The 15,522-nt window shown below is 36.5% G+C and overlaps 1 protein-coding gene across 1 annotated transcript; it reads left to right on the top strand.

The window, feature by feature from the left end:
• Positions 1-879: 879 nt before the first annotated feature.
• LOC114819518 (protein NRT1/ PTR FAMILY 2.6-like) lies at positions 880-6,498 on the top strand. Its single transcript, XM_029088470.2, has 4 exons — positions 880-1,281; positions 1,427-1,644; positions 3,157-3,695; positions 5,394-6,498. The coding sequence occupies exons 1-4, from the start codon at positions 1,185-1,187 to the stop codon at positions 6,235-6,237; spliced, it is 1,698 nt and encodes a 565-aa protein (XP_028944303.1). The 5' UTR covers positions 880-1,184; the 3' UTR covers positions 6,238-6,498.
• Positions 6,499-15,522: the final 9,024 nt, after the last annotated feature.

Raw genomic sequence — 15,522 nt, forward strand, 5'->3', positions numbered from 1 at the left:
TACATACATATATATATATATATATATATATATATATATATATTAAAACTACAGTGGTTGTGAATTAAATAAATAATTGTTAAGAAAGAAAAAAGTCTGCTAAAATTATATGGATGGCAATTTCCAACCCTAACTTGACCATGGCAAAGTCTACTAGCACACTTTTTCCAACTTAGCTTGTAAGCTAAGCTAGAAAATAGAATCAAAACAGTTTAGAAGCTACTTTCCAACACTTATTTCGAGCCGGTCGGCCAGTAATATTTGATGAATGCGACAGCTATATATCAACCAATCTACCGTGGCACTTTCCAACATCAGAGACAATATAGTTGACCCAATGAGTCAAGTCCAAATATTTTAAAATTCGGTTTGTTTTCAAAAGCCAAAATCGAAACCAAATCGTTTTCTATGTTGCGGTTTGGTTTCAAAACCGAAACCATTTCAAAACCGCAAAACCAAACCGTTTGGTGCGGTTCGATTTGGTTCGTGTTTCGGTTTCGGTTTTCGGTTCTAAGTGCCCACCCCTAGGCACCAGGGCAAACAATCCTTGTCCCATTTTCAATCCACTTGGACAAGAGAGTGGGTCATGCTGGGTCATGCACCTACCACATCATTCTTCAACAAAAATATTTGGTAAATTACATTTTACACCTTCAGATATAAGTATAATTTCAATCTCATTCAATATCTTTAAAATGTTTCAAACTCATACATTACTTATTATTTCATTTTAATATCATACCTCTGTTAAAAAGTCTTAAGTTAAATGTTAAATGCTAACATAGCAAAAATAGGTTTCACAATATATTTGCCACGTGGATAAAAAATTCCAATTTATTTTAGAGAAGGTTAGGAACAATTGATTTTAAAACTTTAAAAAAAAAAAAAAAAGCAAAAAAATCTGGAACGTCACTCCCCTACCCATCTCTTCCTTCCCGTCCGACTACCACACCACTATGACTTCGGGTTTTGTGTTCATTAGTCTGTTTTTAAGCCTCTTCTTCCCTATGAATAAATAATTAGTTTCTTAATTAGGATTTCCACAACTATATATTTGACGCAGTGGGTTCACATTTCTTGTTGAATATCACACTACCACAAGCCTCGCTACAAGTATTAAACAATAGACCGGTACACCAGCACCAGCAAGCTTGAGCTTCAATATCAGTTGACCAACTTCCAACATGGATGGCTCCCTCTCCCACGATGATCACGAAGCTCATACGTCATCAGATTCCGGTAGAAGACGCGGTGGTTGGATCACCTTCCCCTTCATCACTGGTCTCTCTCTCTCTCTCTCCCTTGCTCTCTCTTAGACTTACACACACATGCGAGCGTGAACTAAGTTGTAATCTTATATTATCGACTTGCTAGCAAGAGAAGATTTCCCTAATAATATTTGTTGCTATACATGTTGAGTGTGCAGGCGCTTTAGCAGGGTTGACACTTGCAGCTGGGGGATGGCTGTCAAATTTGATTGTGTATCTGATTCAAGAATTCAATGTGAAGAGCATTGATGCTGCTCAGATTTCAAACATCGTTGCCGGTTCAAGCAGTTTTTTCCCGGTCATCGGAGCAATCATAGCTGACTCTTTCTTAGGCCCGTTCTCGGTTATCTCCATTTCTTCCTGCATTTCCTTGCTGGTAATTATAAAAAAAATTCTACTTCTATTGCTGTTTAACTTATGTAAGACGCATGTTTGATGATATACTTGATACGTGCATGCGCACTTGATTGCATTTGGACCGTATGCTTCATATGGGATCCACCTTTATATATATATAAGGTAAAAGGGCAAAAAGAAGGTCGTCAAGTTAGAAGTGATCAATACTGCAAAGAGGAACTTTTGGTTTTTTTATTTTTTATTTTTTTTATGCCTATGGACGAAAGTTTTAATATCCATGTTGTTAAAGTTAATGACTAGTGGATCTTAATTTTGTAAGATATAGATATATAGGTATTAGGTACTCTTTCTTGATAATATAATTAAGTTAGGAATCATAATTTCTAACTAAATTAATCATGTGGTCATAAAGAGGCGTCCCTAGGCATTGCTCTTTTGAGATCAATAAAAATGTAGAGAAAAAATGCTAAGGAGATTCTTTTAAAGTGAGACTCTTCATGAACTTTCTGCATTCCTCTTTTGAGACCAACAAAAAAGATACAGGAGAAATATTAAGGAGACTCTCTCAAAATGGGATTCTTCATGGACTTTCTACCACCTCACAATGTTAATTCTCGTACCAACATTATAAAACATTGTGCAAAAAACATGAGATGACAGAAAGTCCATAGAGAGTCCCACTTATGAGAAAGTCTTCTTAACAAAGAAACCATTACTCCTTAGTTTCCTACTATTTCATTGGTAACATGGTTATGGATACCTAGTTAAATTAAATTAAGGGAGACTTTGGATGCGGTCCCTAGTTATGAACAATCTTTGACTGAAACTTTGTTGGTTTTCAATTTTTGATCCAAGTCCCTAAAATTAATTGATAATTTATTTCTATGTATGTTACTATATTTTTTAAACTAAAAATTAAAATTATAGTTGTTTATATTAATGAGATTTTAAATAAAAAACATAATTTGTGGGATTAAAAATATTAAAATATAAATATACTATTGTGTGTGTGTGTGTAAACATGGGTACATTCATAAAAAATAACCAAAAAATTATTGTATCAAAACATGGGCACATTCTTCAAAATGGGTACATTTAGCAAAAATAAAAATGGGTACAAATAAATAAAAAAATATGGGTACAATACAAATAAAACTTTAAAAAATATGGGCACAAAAAGAAATTAATATATGGGTACAAATTAAAATTGAAAGGAAAATTGGTACAAATTAAAAAAGGGTTGCAAATTAAAAATGGGTACAAACTAAAAATAAAAATATATGATAAAAAATTTAGCCATAAATATAAATATACTAATTGTAACATTTTTAATATTAAATGAATATATTTATAAATAAAAAATATTTTATTATTGAAATAATTAATGATATTATTAATACAAAGGACCTTGATCAAAAATTGAAAAGTAATAAGGTTTTAATCAATAGAGTAGTAAAAATAAGGATGAAAACCTAATTACTCCTTAAATTAAACACCATGTATGTGATCTCATTGCTTGTTTACCTTGCAGGGCATAGTTCTTTTAGCGTTAACCGCGACGTTTAATTCGTTGAAGCCTCAAACTTGCATGAACGACGGATCAGAGTTATGCAAACCCACCTCAACAATACAGTATGCAATATTGTACACATCCATAGCTCTAGCAACTATTGGCTTGGGAGGCACACGCTATACCATGGCAACGATGGGAGCAAATCAATTCAAAAACCCTAAAACCCAAGCAAGTTTCTTCAACTGGTACTTCTTCATTCTCTACGCTGCTTCTGTTGTAAGTATTACAGTGATTGTCTACGTTGAGGACAACGTGAGTTGGAAATTAGGGTTTGGCCTTTGTGTCATTGCCAACATACTTGGATTGGTCATTTTTTTATGTGGAACCCATTTCTATCGTTTCGACAAGCCACAAGGGAGTCCATTTGTGGGTTTGGCTCGTGTTGTTGTTGCTTCAACTTGGAAGAGGAATCTTCAGCACTCTTCTGATGAAAGCAAGGATTATTACTATGGGCGAGTGACAGACATGGTCCATGCAACACCTAGCAAAAGCTTCAGGTACAAGCATTACTTTACACTTTATTGATGTTAGATTGACATTAATTTTATTCATTCACTAGAGTTTAAACTTGGATTCTTGAGAGATAGGCGTTACAACTCGTTTTTTTCTGCCTCTCTGTATGCTAATTGAATTGCACGAGAGGGGAGTACTAGGTTCGTGTGTGTATATGCATATATATTATGACGGCATTTTAGTCAAAATAGTCTATGAGATTTGCATAACACATAACTTTGGTCCCTAAGATTAAAAATCAATAAAAGTGGTCTTTGAAATTGTCCACCATCCATTATTTTGGTCATTCTGTTAAAAAACTCTGTTAAGTTGAGGGTATTTGTAGCCAAAATGGTAATTGACATTTGCATAACACATAACTTTGGTTCCTGAGATTGTCCATCATCCATCATTTTGGTCTTTCCGTTAAAAAGCTCAGGGACCACTTAATGTAGTTTTTTAATAGAATGACCAAAATAATGGATGGTGGACAATCTCATGGACAATTTCTAATGATTTTCAATCTCAGATATCAAAGTTATATGTTATGTAAATCTCAATGATCATTTTGGCTAAAAAACCTATTATGACTAATTCTTTGACCCTTTAAACTACTTTTTGGGGTCTTGTAATTTTGTATAATCCATTTATTTTTTTATTTGTTGAGCATCTCCAAGAGTTTTTATAAACATGACTTTTTAAATACAAGTTTGTTGATCCACATAGCAATTTGAAGACTATAGTTTACAGAATTACACACTTCAACAGACTCCACAAATCATAATATTTTATCTAAAAGAATCCACTTTTCTATGGAAAATTTTGAAAAGACAACCCAATCACTTTCCACCATTGAACATAGCTTCCTTCTTTTAATTTTATTACATCTCAAACAACCCAATATATGTGCTACATCAATATAAAGTACATATTCTATTTTAAGTGGCTCAAATCCAACCACTAAATTCCTTGGATTTCAAGCGTACAACTAGCCAGCAAGGTATGTTATACATTTATGTACTTCAGAATTTTCGATGGTGTCGTACATTTCTTAGTGGAAGAAAATGTATTGCCCAATATTCTCTTCATATAGACAATATATAGCTATTGAAAATTCTTTCCTTTACCTGTTCCTTTATTAATTGCATATGAAGAAACCGCACAACAACACTAGATATGCTAGAGCCGTTCAGGGAGCACGGTTTCTTTTTTCCTTCTTTTGAATGATGTGACTAACAGCAACACTAGAAAGGTCGTGCATTTTGATCTGATATACACAGTGGCAACATGGATATGTAACTAGGAAAATGATGAATATGCATTTGTTAGCTTCTGTACTTTTATTTAATTATGTTCGTTATTATTATACAATTTATTTAATCTAATGACTTAAAATAAAGAAATGTATGTGAGAAGTTAAAATTTGTGTACAAAAATCCCTCTGAAATAAGTAGTCTGCTAAACTTGGGTGAGCAGTGCACTCAGTAGTATACGATCATCTAAGGCAAAAGCACAAAATTACTATTGAGAGACAAAAATGCCCGAAAGCTTTACCTGAAATAATCCACAAAGTCTCTATTTATCTTTTCTGCCCTTTTTTTTTATGTCAGTTGCAATTTATATTGTACTATAAAAGTGAAGGTCCGTTTGGTAACAATTTTTGGACTAGCAAAATAGATTGATGGCCTCTTTTTTATGTGCAGGTTCCTCAACCGTGCAGCACAGAAAACTGAAGGAGACATTAAATCAGACGGCTCAATTGCAAAACCATGGAGACTATGCACAGTGCAACAAGTAGAGGATTTCAAGACCCTTATGAGAATTTTGCCATTATGGTCATCAAGTATATTCTTAGGTACCCCAATAGCCGTCCACTCCAGCTTGACCATCTTGCAGGCTCTTACCATGGACCGTCACATAGGACCTCACTTTAAAATACCAGCTGGTTCTATTTTAGTCATTGTCCTAATCTCCACTGCCATCTCTCTCACCCTTATTGATAGGTTCTTATGTCCGGCGTGGCAGAAGATGACCGGTAGGTTTCCGACGTCTCTCCAGCGTATAGGATTAGGCCACGTGTTAAACGTGCTCAGCATGGCTGTTTCGGCATTGGTGGAGTCAAGAAGGCTCACGGCAGTTAAATCCCACCACCTCCAAGACCAACCTGGGGCTATTGTCCCCATGTTAGCCTTGTGGCTTTTCCCACAGTTGGTTTTGGTAGGCATTGGAGAAGCATTTCATTTTCCAGGACAAGTAGCATTGTACTATCAAGAATTTCCAGTGTCACTCCGAAGCACATCTACCGCAATGATCGCTTTGATCGTTGGGATATCGTTTTATTTGGGAACAGGTGTGATTGATTTAGTTCGAAAGGTGACAAGATGGTTGCCGGACAATATAAACAGTGGGAAGCTGGATAATGTGTATTGGATGCTAGTTGTGGTGGGGGTGCTAAATTTTGGTTACTATTTAGTGTGTGCTAAGTTGTACAAGTATCAAAATGTAAAGGGTGCAAATGAAAATCCTGGCCCTGAAGGTGATAACTGATAAGTGATGTTGTTATTGGGATAATAAAACTAAAAGCCATATCTGGGTTACTAATTAGTAATTTCCGAGTCCCCACCTTCCACAAGTAACCACCTTTTATATATCTATGTATAGGTTAGAATGTGGAAAAGGACCAATAATCTTATTTTCTCTGAACAATATGTAATAACTTGAACTACAATTCTCAGTCGTCTAACTATGTATAGTTCTGGTTATTAAACATTTGCACTTATATATGATTACGTTGTATATCTTTAATCAGATTGAACTTTGTGAGTTACATTGTCTTGCTCTGATTAAACATAACTTACTATATTTTCTTGAAACGTGGCCCATTATTAGTTTCACGACTTCTCTCCACCACCACCAATTATACACTGATAATATGATGCAACTGTCAACAATACTTTGCTTAAGTCCGATTTCGGAACAGTAGGATCATTGAGTACTGAATCAACTGCTGATTCGTTCAAGTAGACACAACTGGTGTTCGAAAATAGAGAAAGAAAATTATTTTGAGTTCTTAGAAAGTAATTGTTATTTTTGAAATGAATTGTTGAGAATGAATGTCACGTTAATGGGAAGAGAAACTTTGCATGAGGTTATAAATAAGTTGAACTACTCTTCATATTACCAATTAGTTTTATAGTGGAACCTAACTTTCTTCATGGTATCAAAGCAAGAGGGGTGGGACCAGCAACGTTGAAGCTCCAGTCAATTCGAAGAGGCGGGTTGGAGGCCGTGACCGGATCCAGAGAAAGACGGACCGAGAGTTGTGGCCTTGGGTTCGCTGGTTTGGAGTTTTCGAATGGCGCAACAATGGTAGCCATTGATGAGATCTCCCTCGTGCAAGAAAGAGTATATTTTTCCTTATTAATTTTTTTAGAAAAAAAAAATCTTAATTTATTAATATTTAGTTAATTTTCAATCCACTTGGGCAAGAGAGTGGTTCTGCACCTGCAACGTCAACATTTAACAAAAAAATTGAGAAAAAAAAATTGATGGAGGTTTGAGATTGCAACGAATTGGTAAGTTGATGTATGACATGATTGCATTGTTTTAAAGATGAGGTACGAGATTGTTATGCGACCCAAAGTTGGGATGGTTAAACGTAATTTACCCAAAACTTTAATATAGAATAGCGTTATCTTATTATATTTAGAAATGATAAATGAATATGACAGCATTTGTGAATCTGTATTGCAAATATTATGTAATAATCAATCTAACTTATTCATACAACAAAAACTATGCAGAACATGCAGCCGCCGATCAGCCACTACACTATTCTCCACCACCATATGCTCAAACTTGGGTGGTCCTCAGTAGGGGTGGACACGGGCCGGGCCGGGCCTAATTTTGGAGGAACCTGGCCCTACCCGTTTTAAAATGTAACGGGCCGGGTAGAAGGATTTTGGGTTTGGAAACCGGAACTAACCCAACCCGTTTGAAACGAGCTTGTTCGGGACCGGCCCATGGGTCCAATTACCCTTTTTTTCCAGTTTTGGAACAACGTCGATGCAGAAGCAAAAGCAAAACCAGTTTAGACACTCATTTGCACTACTCAGAACATAGAAAAACAAATCAATGTATATACTCCGCACATGTTAACGATTCTTCCATGCATGTCCCGAAATAAGTAAACCTTGAAATCCTAGATCCTTAGTTTCTAACAAAACCCATTACTCTTACACACAAAACTACATCAAATCAATCTCACAAATAACATCAATTGATGAAACAAAACAAACAGAAACCCACAAAATTTCTAAATCAGAAAACCCACATAAATAAAAACCCTAAATTCTAGAAACCCTAATTTTGTAAATCAGAAACCCTAATTCATAAAATACCTAGGGATGCCACGATGGAGAGTTAGGAGAGGATGTTGCAATGGTGATCGTGCCTCTTCACCCAGTCCAACCTTTCGCATGCCACCACGTTGCAAATTTGTTTCCCCAAATAAACCTCTGACATAGTCGATTCAAACAGGGTCGAGTCAGGCCAGCAACATGTGCAACTCGAAGACGGAGTTTACCACCACAGGTCTTGTAAAAGTGCATCTGTAGCATGTCGGAGAAGGAGTGGTCGATCGGCGCATGCCATGATTTGTAGAAATGCATATGTAGCTGGACGGCTTCCACGCATGCCATGATTTGAGAGCCTGGGCTCGAGAGATTGAGGTCTGAGATAGGAGCCTAGGCTAGAGATTAAGGTCTGAGACGAAAGAAGAAAGGAGATTCAAGGAGGAGAGATCGAGGGAGGAGAGTTGGAGTCAGGATAGAGAGAGGGTGAGGTGAGGGGTGAGTTAAGTGAGCCTGAGAATAAGAGAGAGACTATGATAGAGATTTAGACTTAGAGGGTATCTTTGACAAAAAAAAAAAAAGATAGAGATTAAGGGGTAGGGAACTGTCCGGGCCGGGGGCCCGTTTTCTCTAATTTTTAGAATCGGCCAACCCCGTTATTTATCAAGAACCGGCCTTGCCCAGCCCATTTTGTATGTATAATTTTTGGACCCACCCATTACCCACCCCGAACCGCAAGGATCCACCCCGACCTGCGGGTCCAGGACCCGTTTGCCCACCCCTAGTCCTCAGAAGTCATCATAACCACTTATCCGAGTGGTCTCGAACCACCCAAATCCCTGTGTCTACCATTGTATATAAAATGTATAATAATATATTATATTTTTTACGTGTGACTCTATTCTCTAGCAATAAATCTCGCATGCGGAGTGGGAATTTTCCCAATAGTTGGCTGAAAAACGTGTTGTTAAAACTTAAAACACTGACTTTTTTATGAAAAATTGTTTATAGGTCACGCAGAAGGAGGGGGATTGTCTGCCCTCCCATTTTCATACTCTCCCCATGCCCTCATGTGATGTGTGGTCACGGTTAAGCCACGTCAATATTTTATATTAATTTTTTATAGAAATAATAAAACAAAAAGTAATAGGAATATAAAATGTTGGCGTGGCTTAACCGTGACCACACAAATAGGAGGGCATGGGGAGAGTATGGAAATGAGAGGGCAGACAATCCACCTTCCACGCAGAAGGCGACGAAGCATGATGACGAGACAGGCAAATTCTTAAAAGAAAAAAAGACTAATAATGGAGCCCCCGGCACTACTCATCCTTCGAATCTTGTCCTTGTTTTCACAAGTGGCTTAGCTCTTTACATTAAAACTCTTATCCTGTTCTTATCAATGCTAATGGACAATTAAGCAACTAATTTGTTTATCTTTCTTTCCATTTCACTAAACTAATCATGTACTTTGCTCACACAACGAGCATCAACATGGTTTATTCCACTGCTGAGGAATTACCCTTAAGCATTTGGAACTAAAGCATCAAAACTAATTATGTTGGAACTAAAGCATCAAAACTAATTATGTACTTAAGGGTAATTCCATCTCTGTTTCACGGGTGTCATAAGTCAACCCTATCTCAATCTTCACCTGACAAGACCTATAGCTTTTCTGCATGATCTATGATGGGAAATAATGATGGTGGGATTATTGTTCGGCGAGTTGGCCATTTTAGGATGTTGGAAACAGCTTCTAGGGAACGGCTACGTTATTCACTGTACATTAGTCAACAAGCGAGGAAGCTTTTCCCCAATATTTTCCATTTGTAATCATTATTTTGTTAAGTTTGAATGGATACACGGTACTATTTTTGTAGGAAACACAGTGCCATGCACAATTAAGGAAATAATGATGGTAAGCAATTCTGTTTACTCTCTTGTTGCAGATTTCTGAACAGTGCAGCCCTGGAAACAGAAGGGGACTTGAAGCCCGATGGCTCGATTGCAAGGCCATGGAGGTTGTTCACACTCCAGCAAGTAAAAGATCTGAAAACTATCATTGGTCCAGTTTGGAGTTTCGGGGATGATTGCCAAATAATAGGAAGAATGTCAGTTCCCAAGCTTCTTATGGGTGTGCAGAACTCTTGTTATTACTTGTTATGAAATGATTCTTATGCTCGGTATTGTTTTTTTTTTTTTAAGCAAGCTTCGTTCGTTAATTGGACCTTCATCCTCTACTTGTCTTGTTTCCACTTGAATTTTGATCGAACTCTTTTTTGATGAATTTTATTTTTCAGTTAGATTGGGACTACCTACAAGTAACAGGGAAAACGAAAGTGTGATCCTTCCCGCCAGCCTATAGAAGCCTCACGCATCCCTTCAGTGGAAGAAATTAGTAAGCAAGCTGCCTTCCTCTAAGACCATCTCCAACCGTTGGGCTAAAAGCCAAATTTTTTAGCTCGAAAAATTTAGCTTTTAGCCCAGAAAAAGCTTTTATACTCCAACCCTTCTGACCTAAAATTTTAGTCTGAGATTATTAAAGAATGAACTTAAGCTATTTTTTTCCTTAAATTAATTTTTTTTAAATAAATATGTAAACTATCGTAAATTAATTTTATGAACATTTTAATCTTAAAATATTTAAATTCCGATAAATATAGAAAATCACTAAATTCCAATAAACTACATAAACTTAATTTTACCAAAAAAAAAAACTACATAAACTTAATACAAACGACAATTGATAAACTTAATTAATAAAGCACATATTTCATACACTACATAAACTTAATACAAACAACAATTAATAAACTTAATTAATAAAGCACATAATTCATACACTACATAAACTTAATAATCATATCCACCATCTTCACTTGGTGATGGACTTCGTACAGGACTTGGGATATAGGGTTCAGAGGATTCATCATCTTGAAACATACTCCTTGAGGCAGACTTTCGCAAAATTTCATTTTGCTTACCACGTAAGAACTTCTTCCTCTCTTGAGTGTATTTGCTGAGGTCCTCCATCATCAAATTAATTTCAAACATATCTTGCTCCCTATCCGAGATTTCCTTCATTTGCAAACGTATTCGGGCCGTTTCTTCTTGGCGAGCGTTATGGGTTTCGTTCAATTTTGCAATTCCGGTAGCAAAGTGTCCACTCATCGGATCTTGGGACTTCCCTTTTCTCTTTGCTTCCTTTTGCTTATCTATTCCCTGGGGCCTTGCAAAAGAAGGAGATGGGGTCATTTCATCGACACCTTCATCTCCGGCATTTGTATGTGCGGTTTCACGTTGAAATAATCTTCCCCATTGTTGGTATGCATCTGTTCCTCACCTCGGACAATCCTTGAGAACGTCCCAAGCATGTTGCAACTTAAAAACTTGATTTTTTTGTGTTACTCTTGTCTTGTAAATTTCCATTGCTTTGTCACCCTATGCAAAAAATACATAAAAAAATTAGTTGCAAAATAATATTATGTACATAACAAATAAAATATCAAGAACAAAACTCACAATTTTTGTGGCACTCCTTCCACTAGCCATGACAACCACGGCTCTCTCCAAGCTTCTCTTCCATAAAGTGCATGCTTTGTTGATAATCTTCCACCAATCATAAACACCACCACCGTCCCGCCCGCCGCCATTGTAGTTTTCTTGAAACTTTGCAATGATTTTATCCCACAAAACCTTCTTATTTTGATTTGTGCCAACTGCACCATCTTTGCTAACAGAAACCCATGCCAAGCATAAAGCAACATCTTCCTCATAGGTCCAATTACGACCTCTAATATGCTCTCTAGCCATGTTGAACAATTTGGAAATGGAAAGAAATGGTAGAAAGATAAATTGGAAGAATTGTAGGAGAAATTTGAGATTTGTATGAATATTTGAACAAATACATAGGTATTTATAGAGTTTTTGGGTGAATTTTGAGTTAAATAATTTTTTTAATTATTTTAACCGTTGGATTTAAATTTGGGCTGTTAGATCTTTTTTTTACCGTTAGATTTGATTATATTCGATCTCAGCCGTTGAATTCAATGTATTTTAAAATAACATATTCTAAAAAAATGAAATTTGAATCTGGACCGTTGGATCAACCAACAGTCCTTAAAGCCCAGCCCTTGGATGTGAATTATAGTTGTTGGGATTAATTGGGTGGCCGACACATGGCCTGACAGCGAGGCCCACCCTGTCGGGAAATCCTTGCAAGCCCACCGCGTGGGGTGCGTTGCTATGTGGGCGAGCCGAGACTGGCCCAAGTGCCGGCGAGTCCACTCGCATGGGGGGGGGATTTTGGGGGGGAGGGGGGGTATTTGGCCCAACTTTAGCATTTGGCTTTTAGCCCAATGTTTTAGCTTGGGAGCTTGGGTTGGGTGGTGTTAGGGGGGAATAAATGGGGAAATTTGGTTTTTAGCCCATTGTTGGAGATGGTCTAACAAGCAAGAAATTACTAATTTTTAAGCTTAACTTATCTGTTTTTAGATTGTAAATTGAATGTTCTTAGACTAGAAATGAAGACTCACAAAGGTATTTTAGCTTCCCTGATCATCATCATGCGATTTTTTAGCACCAGGAATGGTTTGACTTTGATATAATGTTGAGTCTCAATAGAGCTACTTATTATGCGCAATAATTGTGTGCCGTTGAGATCAATCTTACGATAATTTTCAAAACGAGCTCATATGTAGAAATGGTACAATATTATATCAGATTAGTTTATTTTAGAAAATCTTATAAGATTCGTAAAAATTAAAAGAAACATTGAAAAGTTCAACAAAAATCGCCACGGGCTCCTCGTGTCAAGGAGAATATCAATTAGAAAAACCTTTTGTAGCTAGCACCCCTTGGTCTCCATTGTGGTAGAACTCATTTATCCCTATTTTTATAATTCTTATAATTTTGTGGAGAGATGTAGTTTAAATAAATCATTAAATCCCAAATTAACTTCAAAATTGCAATTTTCCTTTATACCTTTTTTTTTTTTGGAACATACGATATTATTAGAATAAGAGAGAGATGGTGGACTTAGCCTCACAATTAGCTAGCAATAATGTAGTTCAAATTCACCTTTAACGAGAATAAACGTAAGACCTTTCACTTACAAATAAATAGGAATAAACGTAAGTCCTTCACATGATGTTCACCTCCCGCACCGCACGCTCACCTTGGATCCAAGTTAGGTGCACAGTCCTGTCATACAAACCACTATCGGTGGTTCCGACTCGTAGGTGACCCGTGATTATTCACACAGTCTTCACGTGATTGTAGCACTTGAGCGTATTTATTTACACACAGTCCTGTCGTACAGATCACTCTAGGTGGTTCCGACTCGTGTGCAAGCGTATTTGATGAGCTATAGGTTCAGTCGTACAGTCCACAATAGGTGGATCCAGCTGACATATTACTTTTCATTGATTTACTTCACCTGGTTTACTTATTTCATTATATTGAAATATTTGGCATGGCATACATGTAGATTTGGCTATTCCAAGTATGGTTTCAATATAGATATGTATTCTATTTTCTGGGAAATTATACGGGTTTTACGGTGAACAGTTATTACTTTTGATAAGTGAAATGATTTGAAAAGCTTCGTTTTTGCCCACTCACACTTTCTGTTTTGCACCCCTCCAAGTTCTAGGTAAGAGTACTTGTTCGTGGCTTGCGAGGAGTTGACGGCGGTTCTGACAAACTGTAATTAATGCCGGACCATCCATCTGGTATTGTATAATTAGTATTGGTCCTGCTGGATTGCACTTAGGTTACCTATGCTCTGGTTATGTGTAATTACACTTAAATCTCGTCACTCGCACCTATATATTTGTCTAGTGTAAATTAGTTAGCTTGGTTTTTATTTACTCACATTTCTATATCCTTATCACTTCCACACCGCGCACATGGTTACATCATCCTCGCGTGACGGCCAGCACACCTCGATTTAGGTCGGGGTGTGTCATTTACATTATGACAAATTTAGAGATCAATATTCACGAATTTCTAGTCAGAGACCAAATCTTAACTCATCCAAAATACATTAAAATGAAGGTTTTTTAGCCAAAATGATCCCTCAGATTTGCATAACTCCTCACTTGAACCCTGAGATTTGAAATTAATAGAAGTAGTCCATGTCCACCATCAATCATTTTGGTCCTTCCATGAAAAATCTCCATTAAATAAGGCTCAAATGACAAAAATACCCTCAATTTTTGTCAAATCATTTGGCCCATTGTTTATTAAATTGAGGATATTTTTGTCATTTTGGTCCTTATTTAATATAATTTTCTATGGAGGGACCAAAATGATTGATGGTGAACAAACTCAGGGACCACTTCTATTGATTTCAAATCTCAAGAACCAAAGTGATGAGTTATGCAAATCTCAATGACCATTTTAGCTAAAAAGCCTAATATGAATAACGATGAGGAGACCATCGCGTTTAGACCCAATTATAAACTATTTTATATGGGTAGATGACGTGGCAAGCCAATTCATTAAAGAATAAACAAGGTATATTTTAATTTTAAATTTCCTACCTAAACAAAAATCCTAAGCAACCAAAGCTCCCTACACGCCCCAATGTTAGAGAGGAAAATTCAGGTCCTACAACTCTCTAACAAGTAATTTTGATGCCAAAGAAGATATAGATCATCTTCGCTTGTCATGGGAGGTGTCTACAAAACACACTTTTATCTTCAAGTTAGTAAGTGTTTGAGATGATTGCAGCAGAATTTAGAGTAATTGTGTCATTTGAAATCTGGGGCTCCAAGTCCCACACCACCCTTGATTTTCTTCATGATGCATAAGTCACTCCATCATAGGCATGGCGTGATCAAGTAACAAGTTGATTGCTTAATTGTAGTTCCACTTCCCCATATATAGAGTGCTAGTCGTTTGTTTAGTTGAGGAGTAAATTCCCCCTCCCCAAAAAAATAATTATTTTGGTTAGAATCATCAGCGGAAATAATCAAATAAATTTTTTTTTATAATGAACAAAAATAAAAATTCATAAACGTAGAGAAACAGAGGGAACGAAAAATATGTAAAATATGTTTTGTATTAATTAATTCTTATACCGTTTAATGTAAATATAAAGTTATATTTAAAAAAGATGACATGACATAACATATAAATTTGATATTTTACACTAGTTGCCAAAAAGAAAAACAAAAATAAGACATATACAACCAACATGCCTTTGTTTGCCTAAAACCAAAAACTTCATCTGGTATATACAACAGACTAAAACAAAAAAGTTATTTTTTCTCTCAAAAAGTTGCTTTTTGTCGTACCCAGTGCACAAGGCTCCCGCTTTACGCAGGGTCTAGGAGAGGTGAATGTCGGCTAGCCTTACCCCCATTTATGGAGAGGCTGCTCCCAAAAAGTTGCTTTTTGTGCTGGACAAAATTTTTGAGTGCAGCCACTTTATCTTGTCTATGGCCGTTCTCGGTTGTTTTGTTAGGGTTGGCTG

The sequence above is a fragment of the Malus domestica genome, chromosome 11 (genome assembly GCF_042453785.1).
Source record: "Malus domestica chromosome 11, GDT2T_hap1".
In the NCBI taxonomy this organism is placed as follows: Eukaryota; Viridiplantae; Streptophyta; class Magnoliopsida; order Rosales; family Rosaceae; genus Malus; species Malus domestica.

What these genes read in the sequence shown, in the direction of transcription:
- LOC114819518 (XM_029088470.2), top strand. Translation starts at nt 1,185, where the DNA reads ATGGATGGCTCCCTCTCCCACGATGATCACGAAGCTCATACGTCATCA. An exon ending in CTTCCTGCATTTCCTTGCTG is followed by an intron (nt 1,645 to 3,156) that starts GTAATTATAAAA and finishes TTTACCTTGCAG; the next exon opens with GGCATAGTTCTTTTAGCGTT. An exon ending in ACACCTAGCAAAAGCTTCAG is followed by an intron (nt 3,696 to 5,393) that starts GTACAAGCATTA and finishes TTTTATGTGCAG; the next exon opens with GTTCCTCAACCGTGCAGCAC.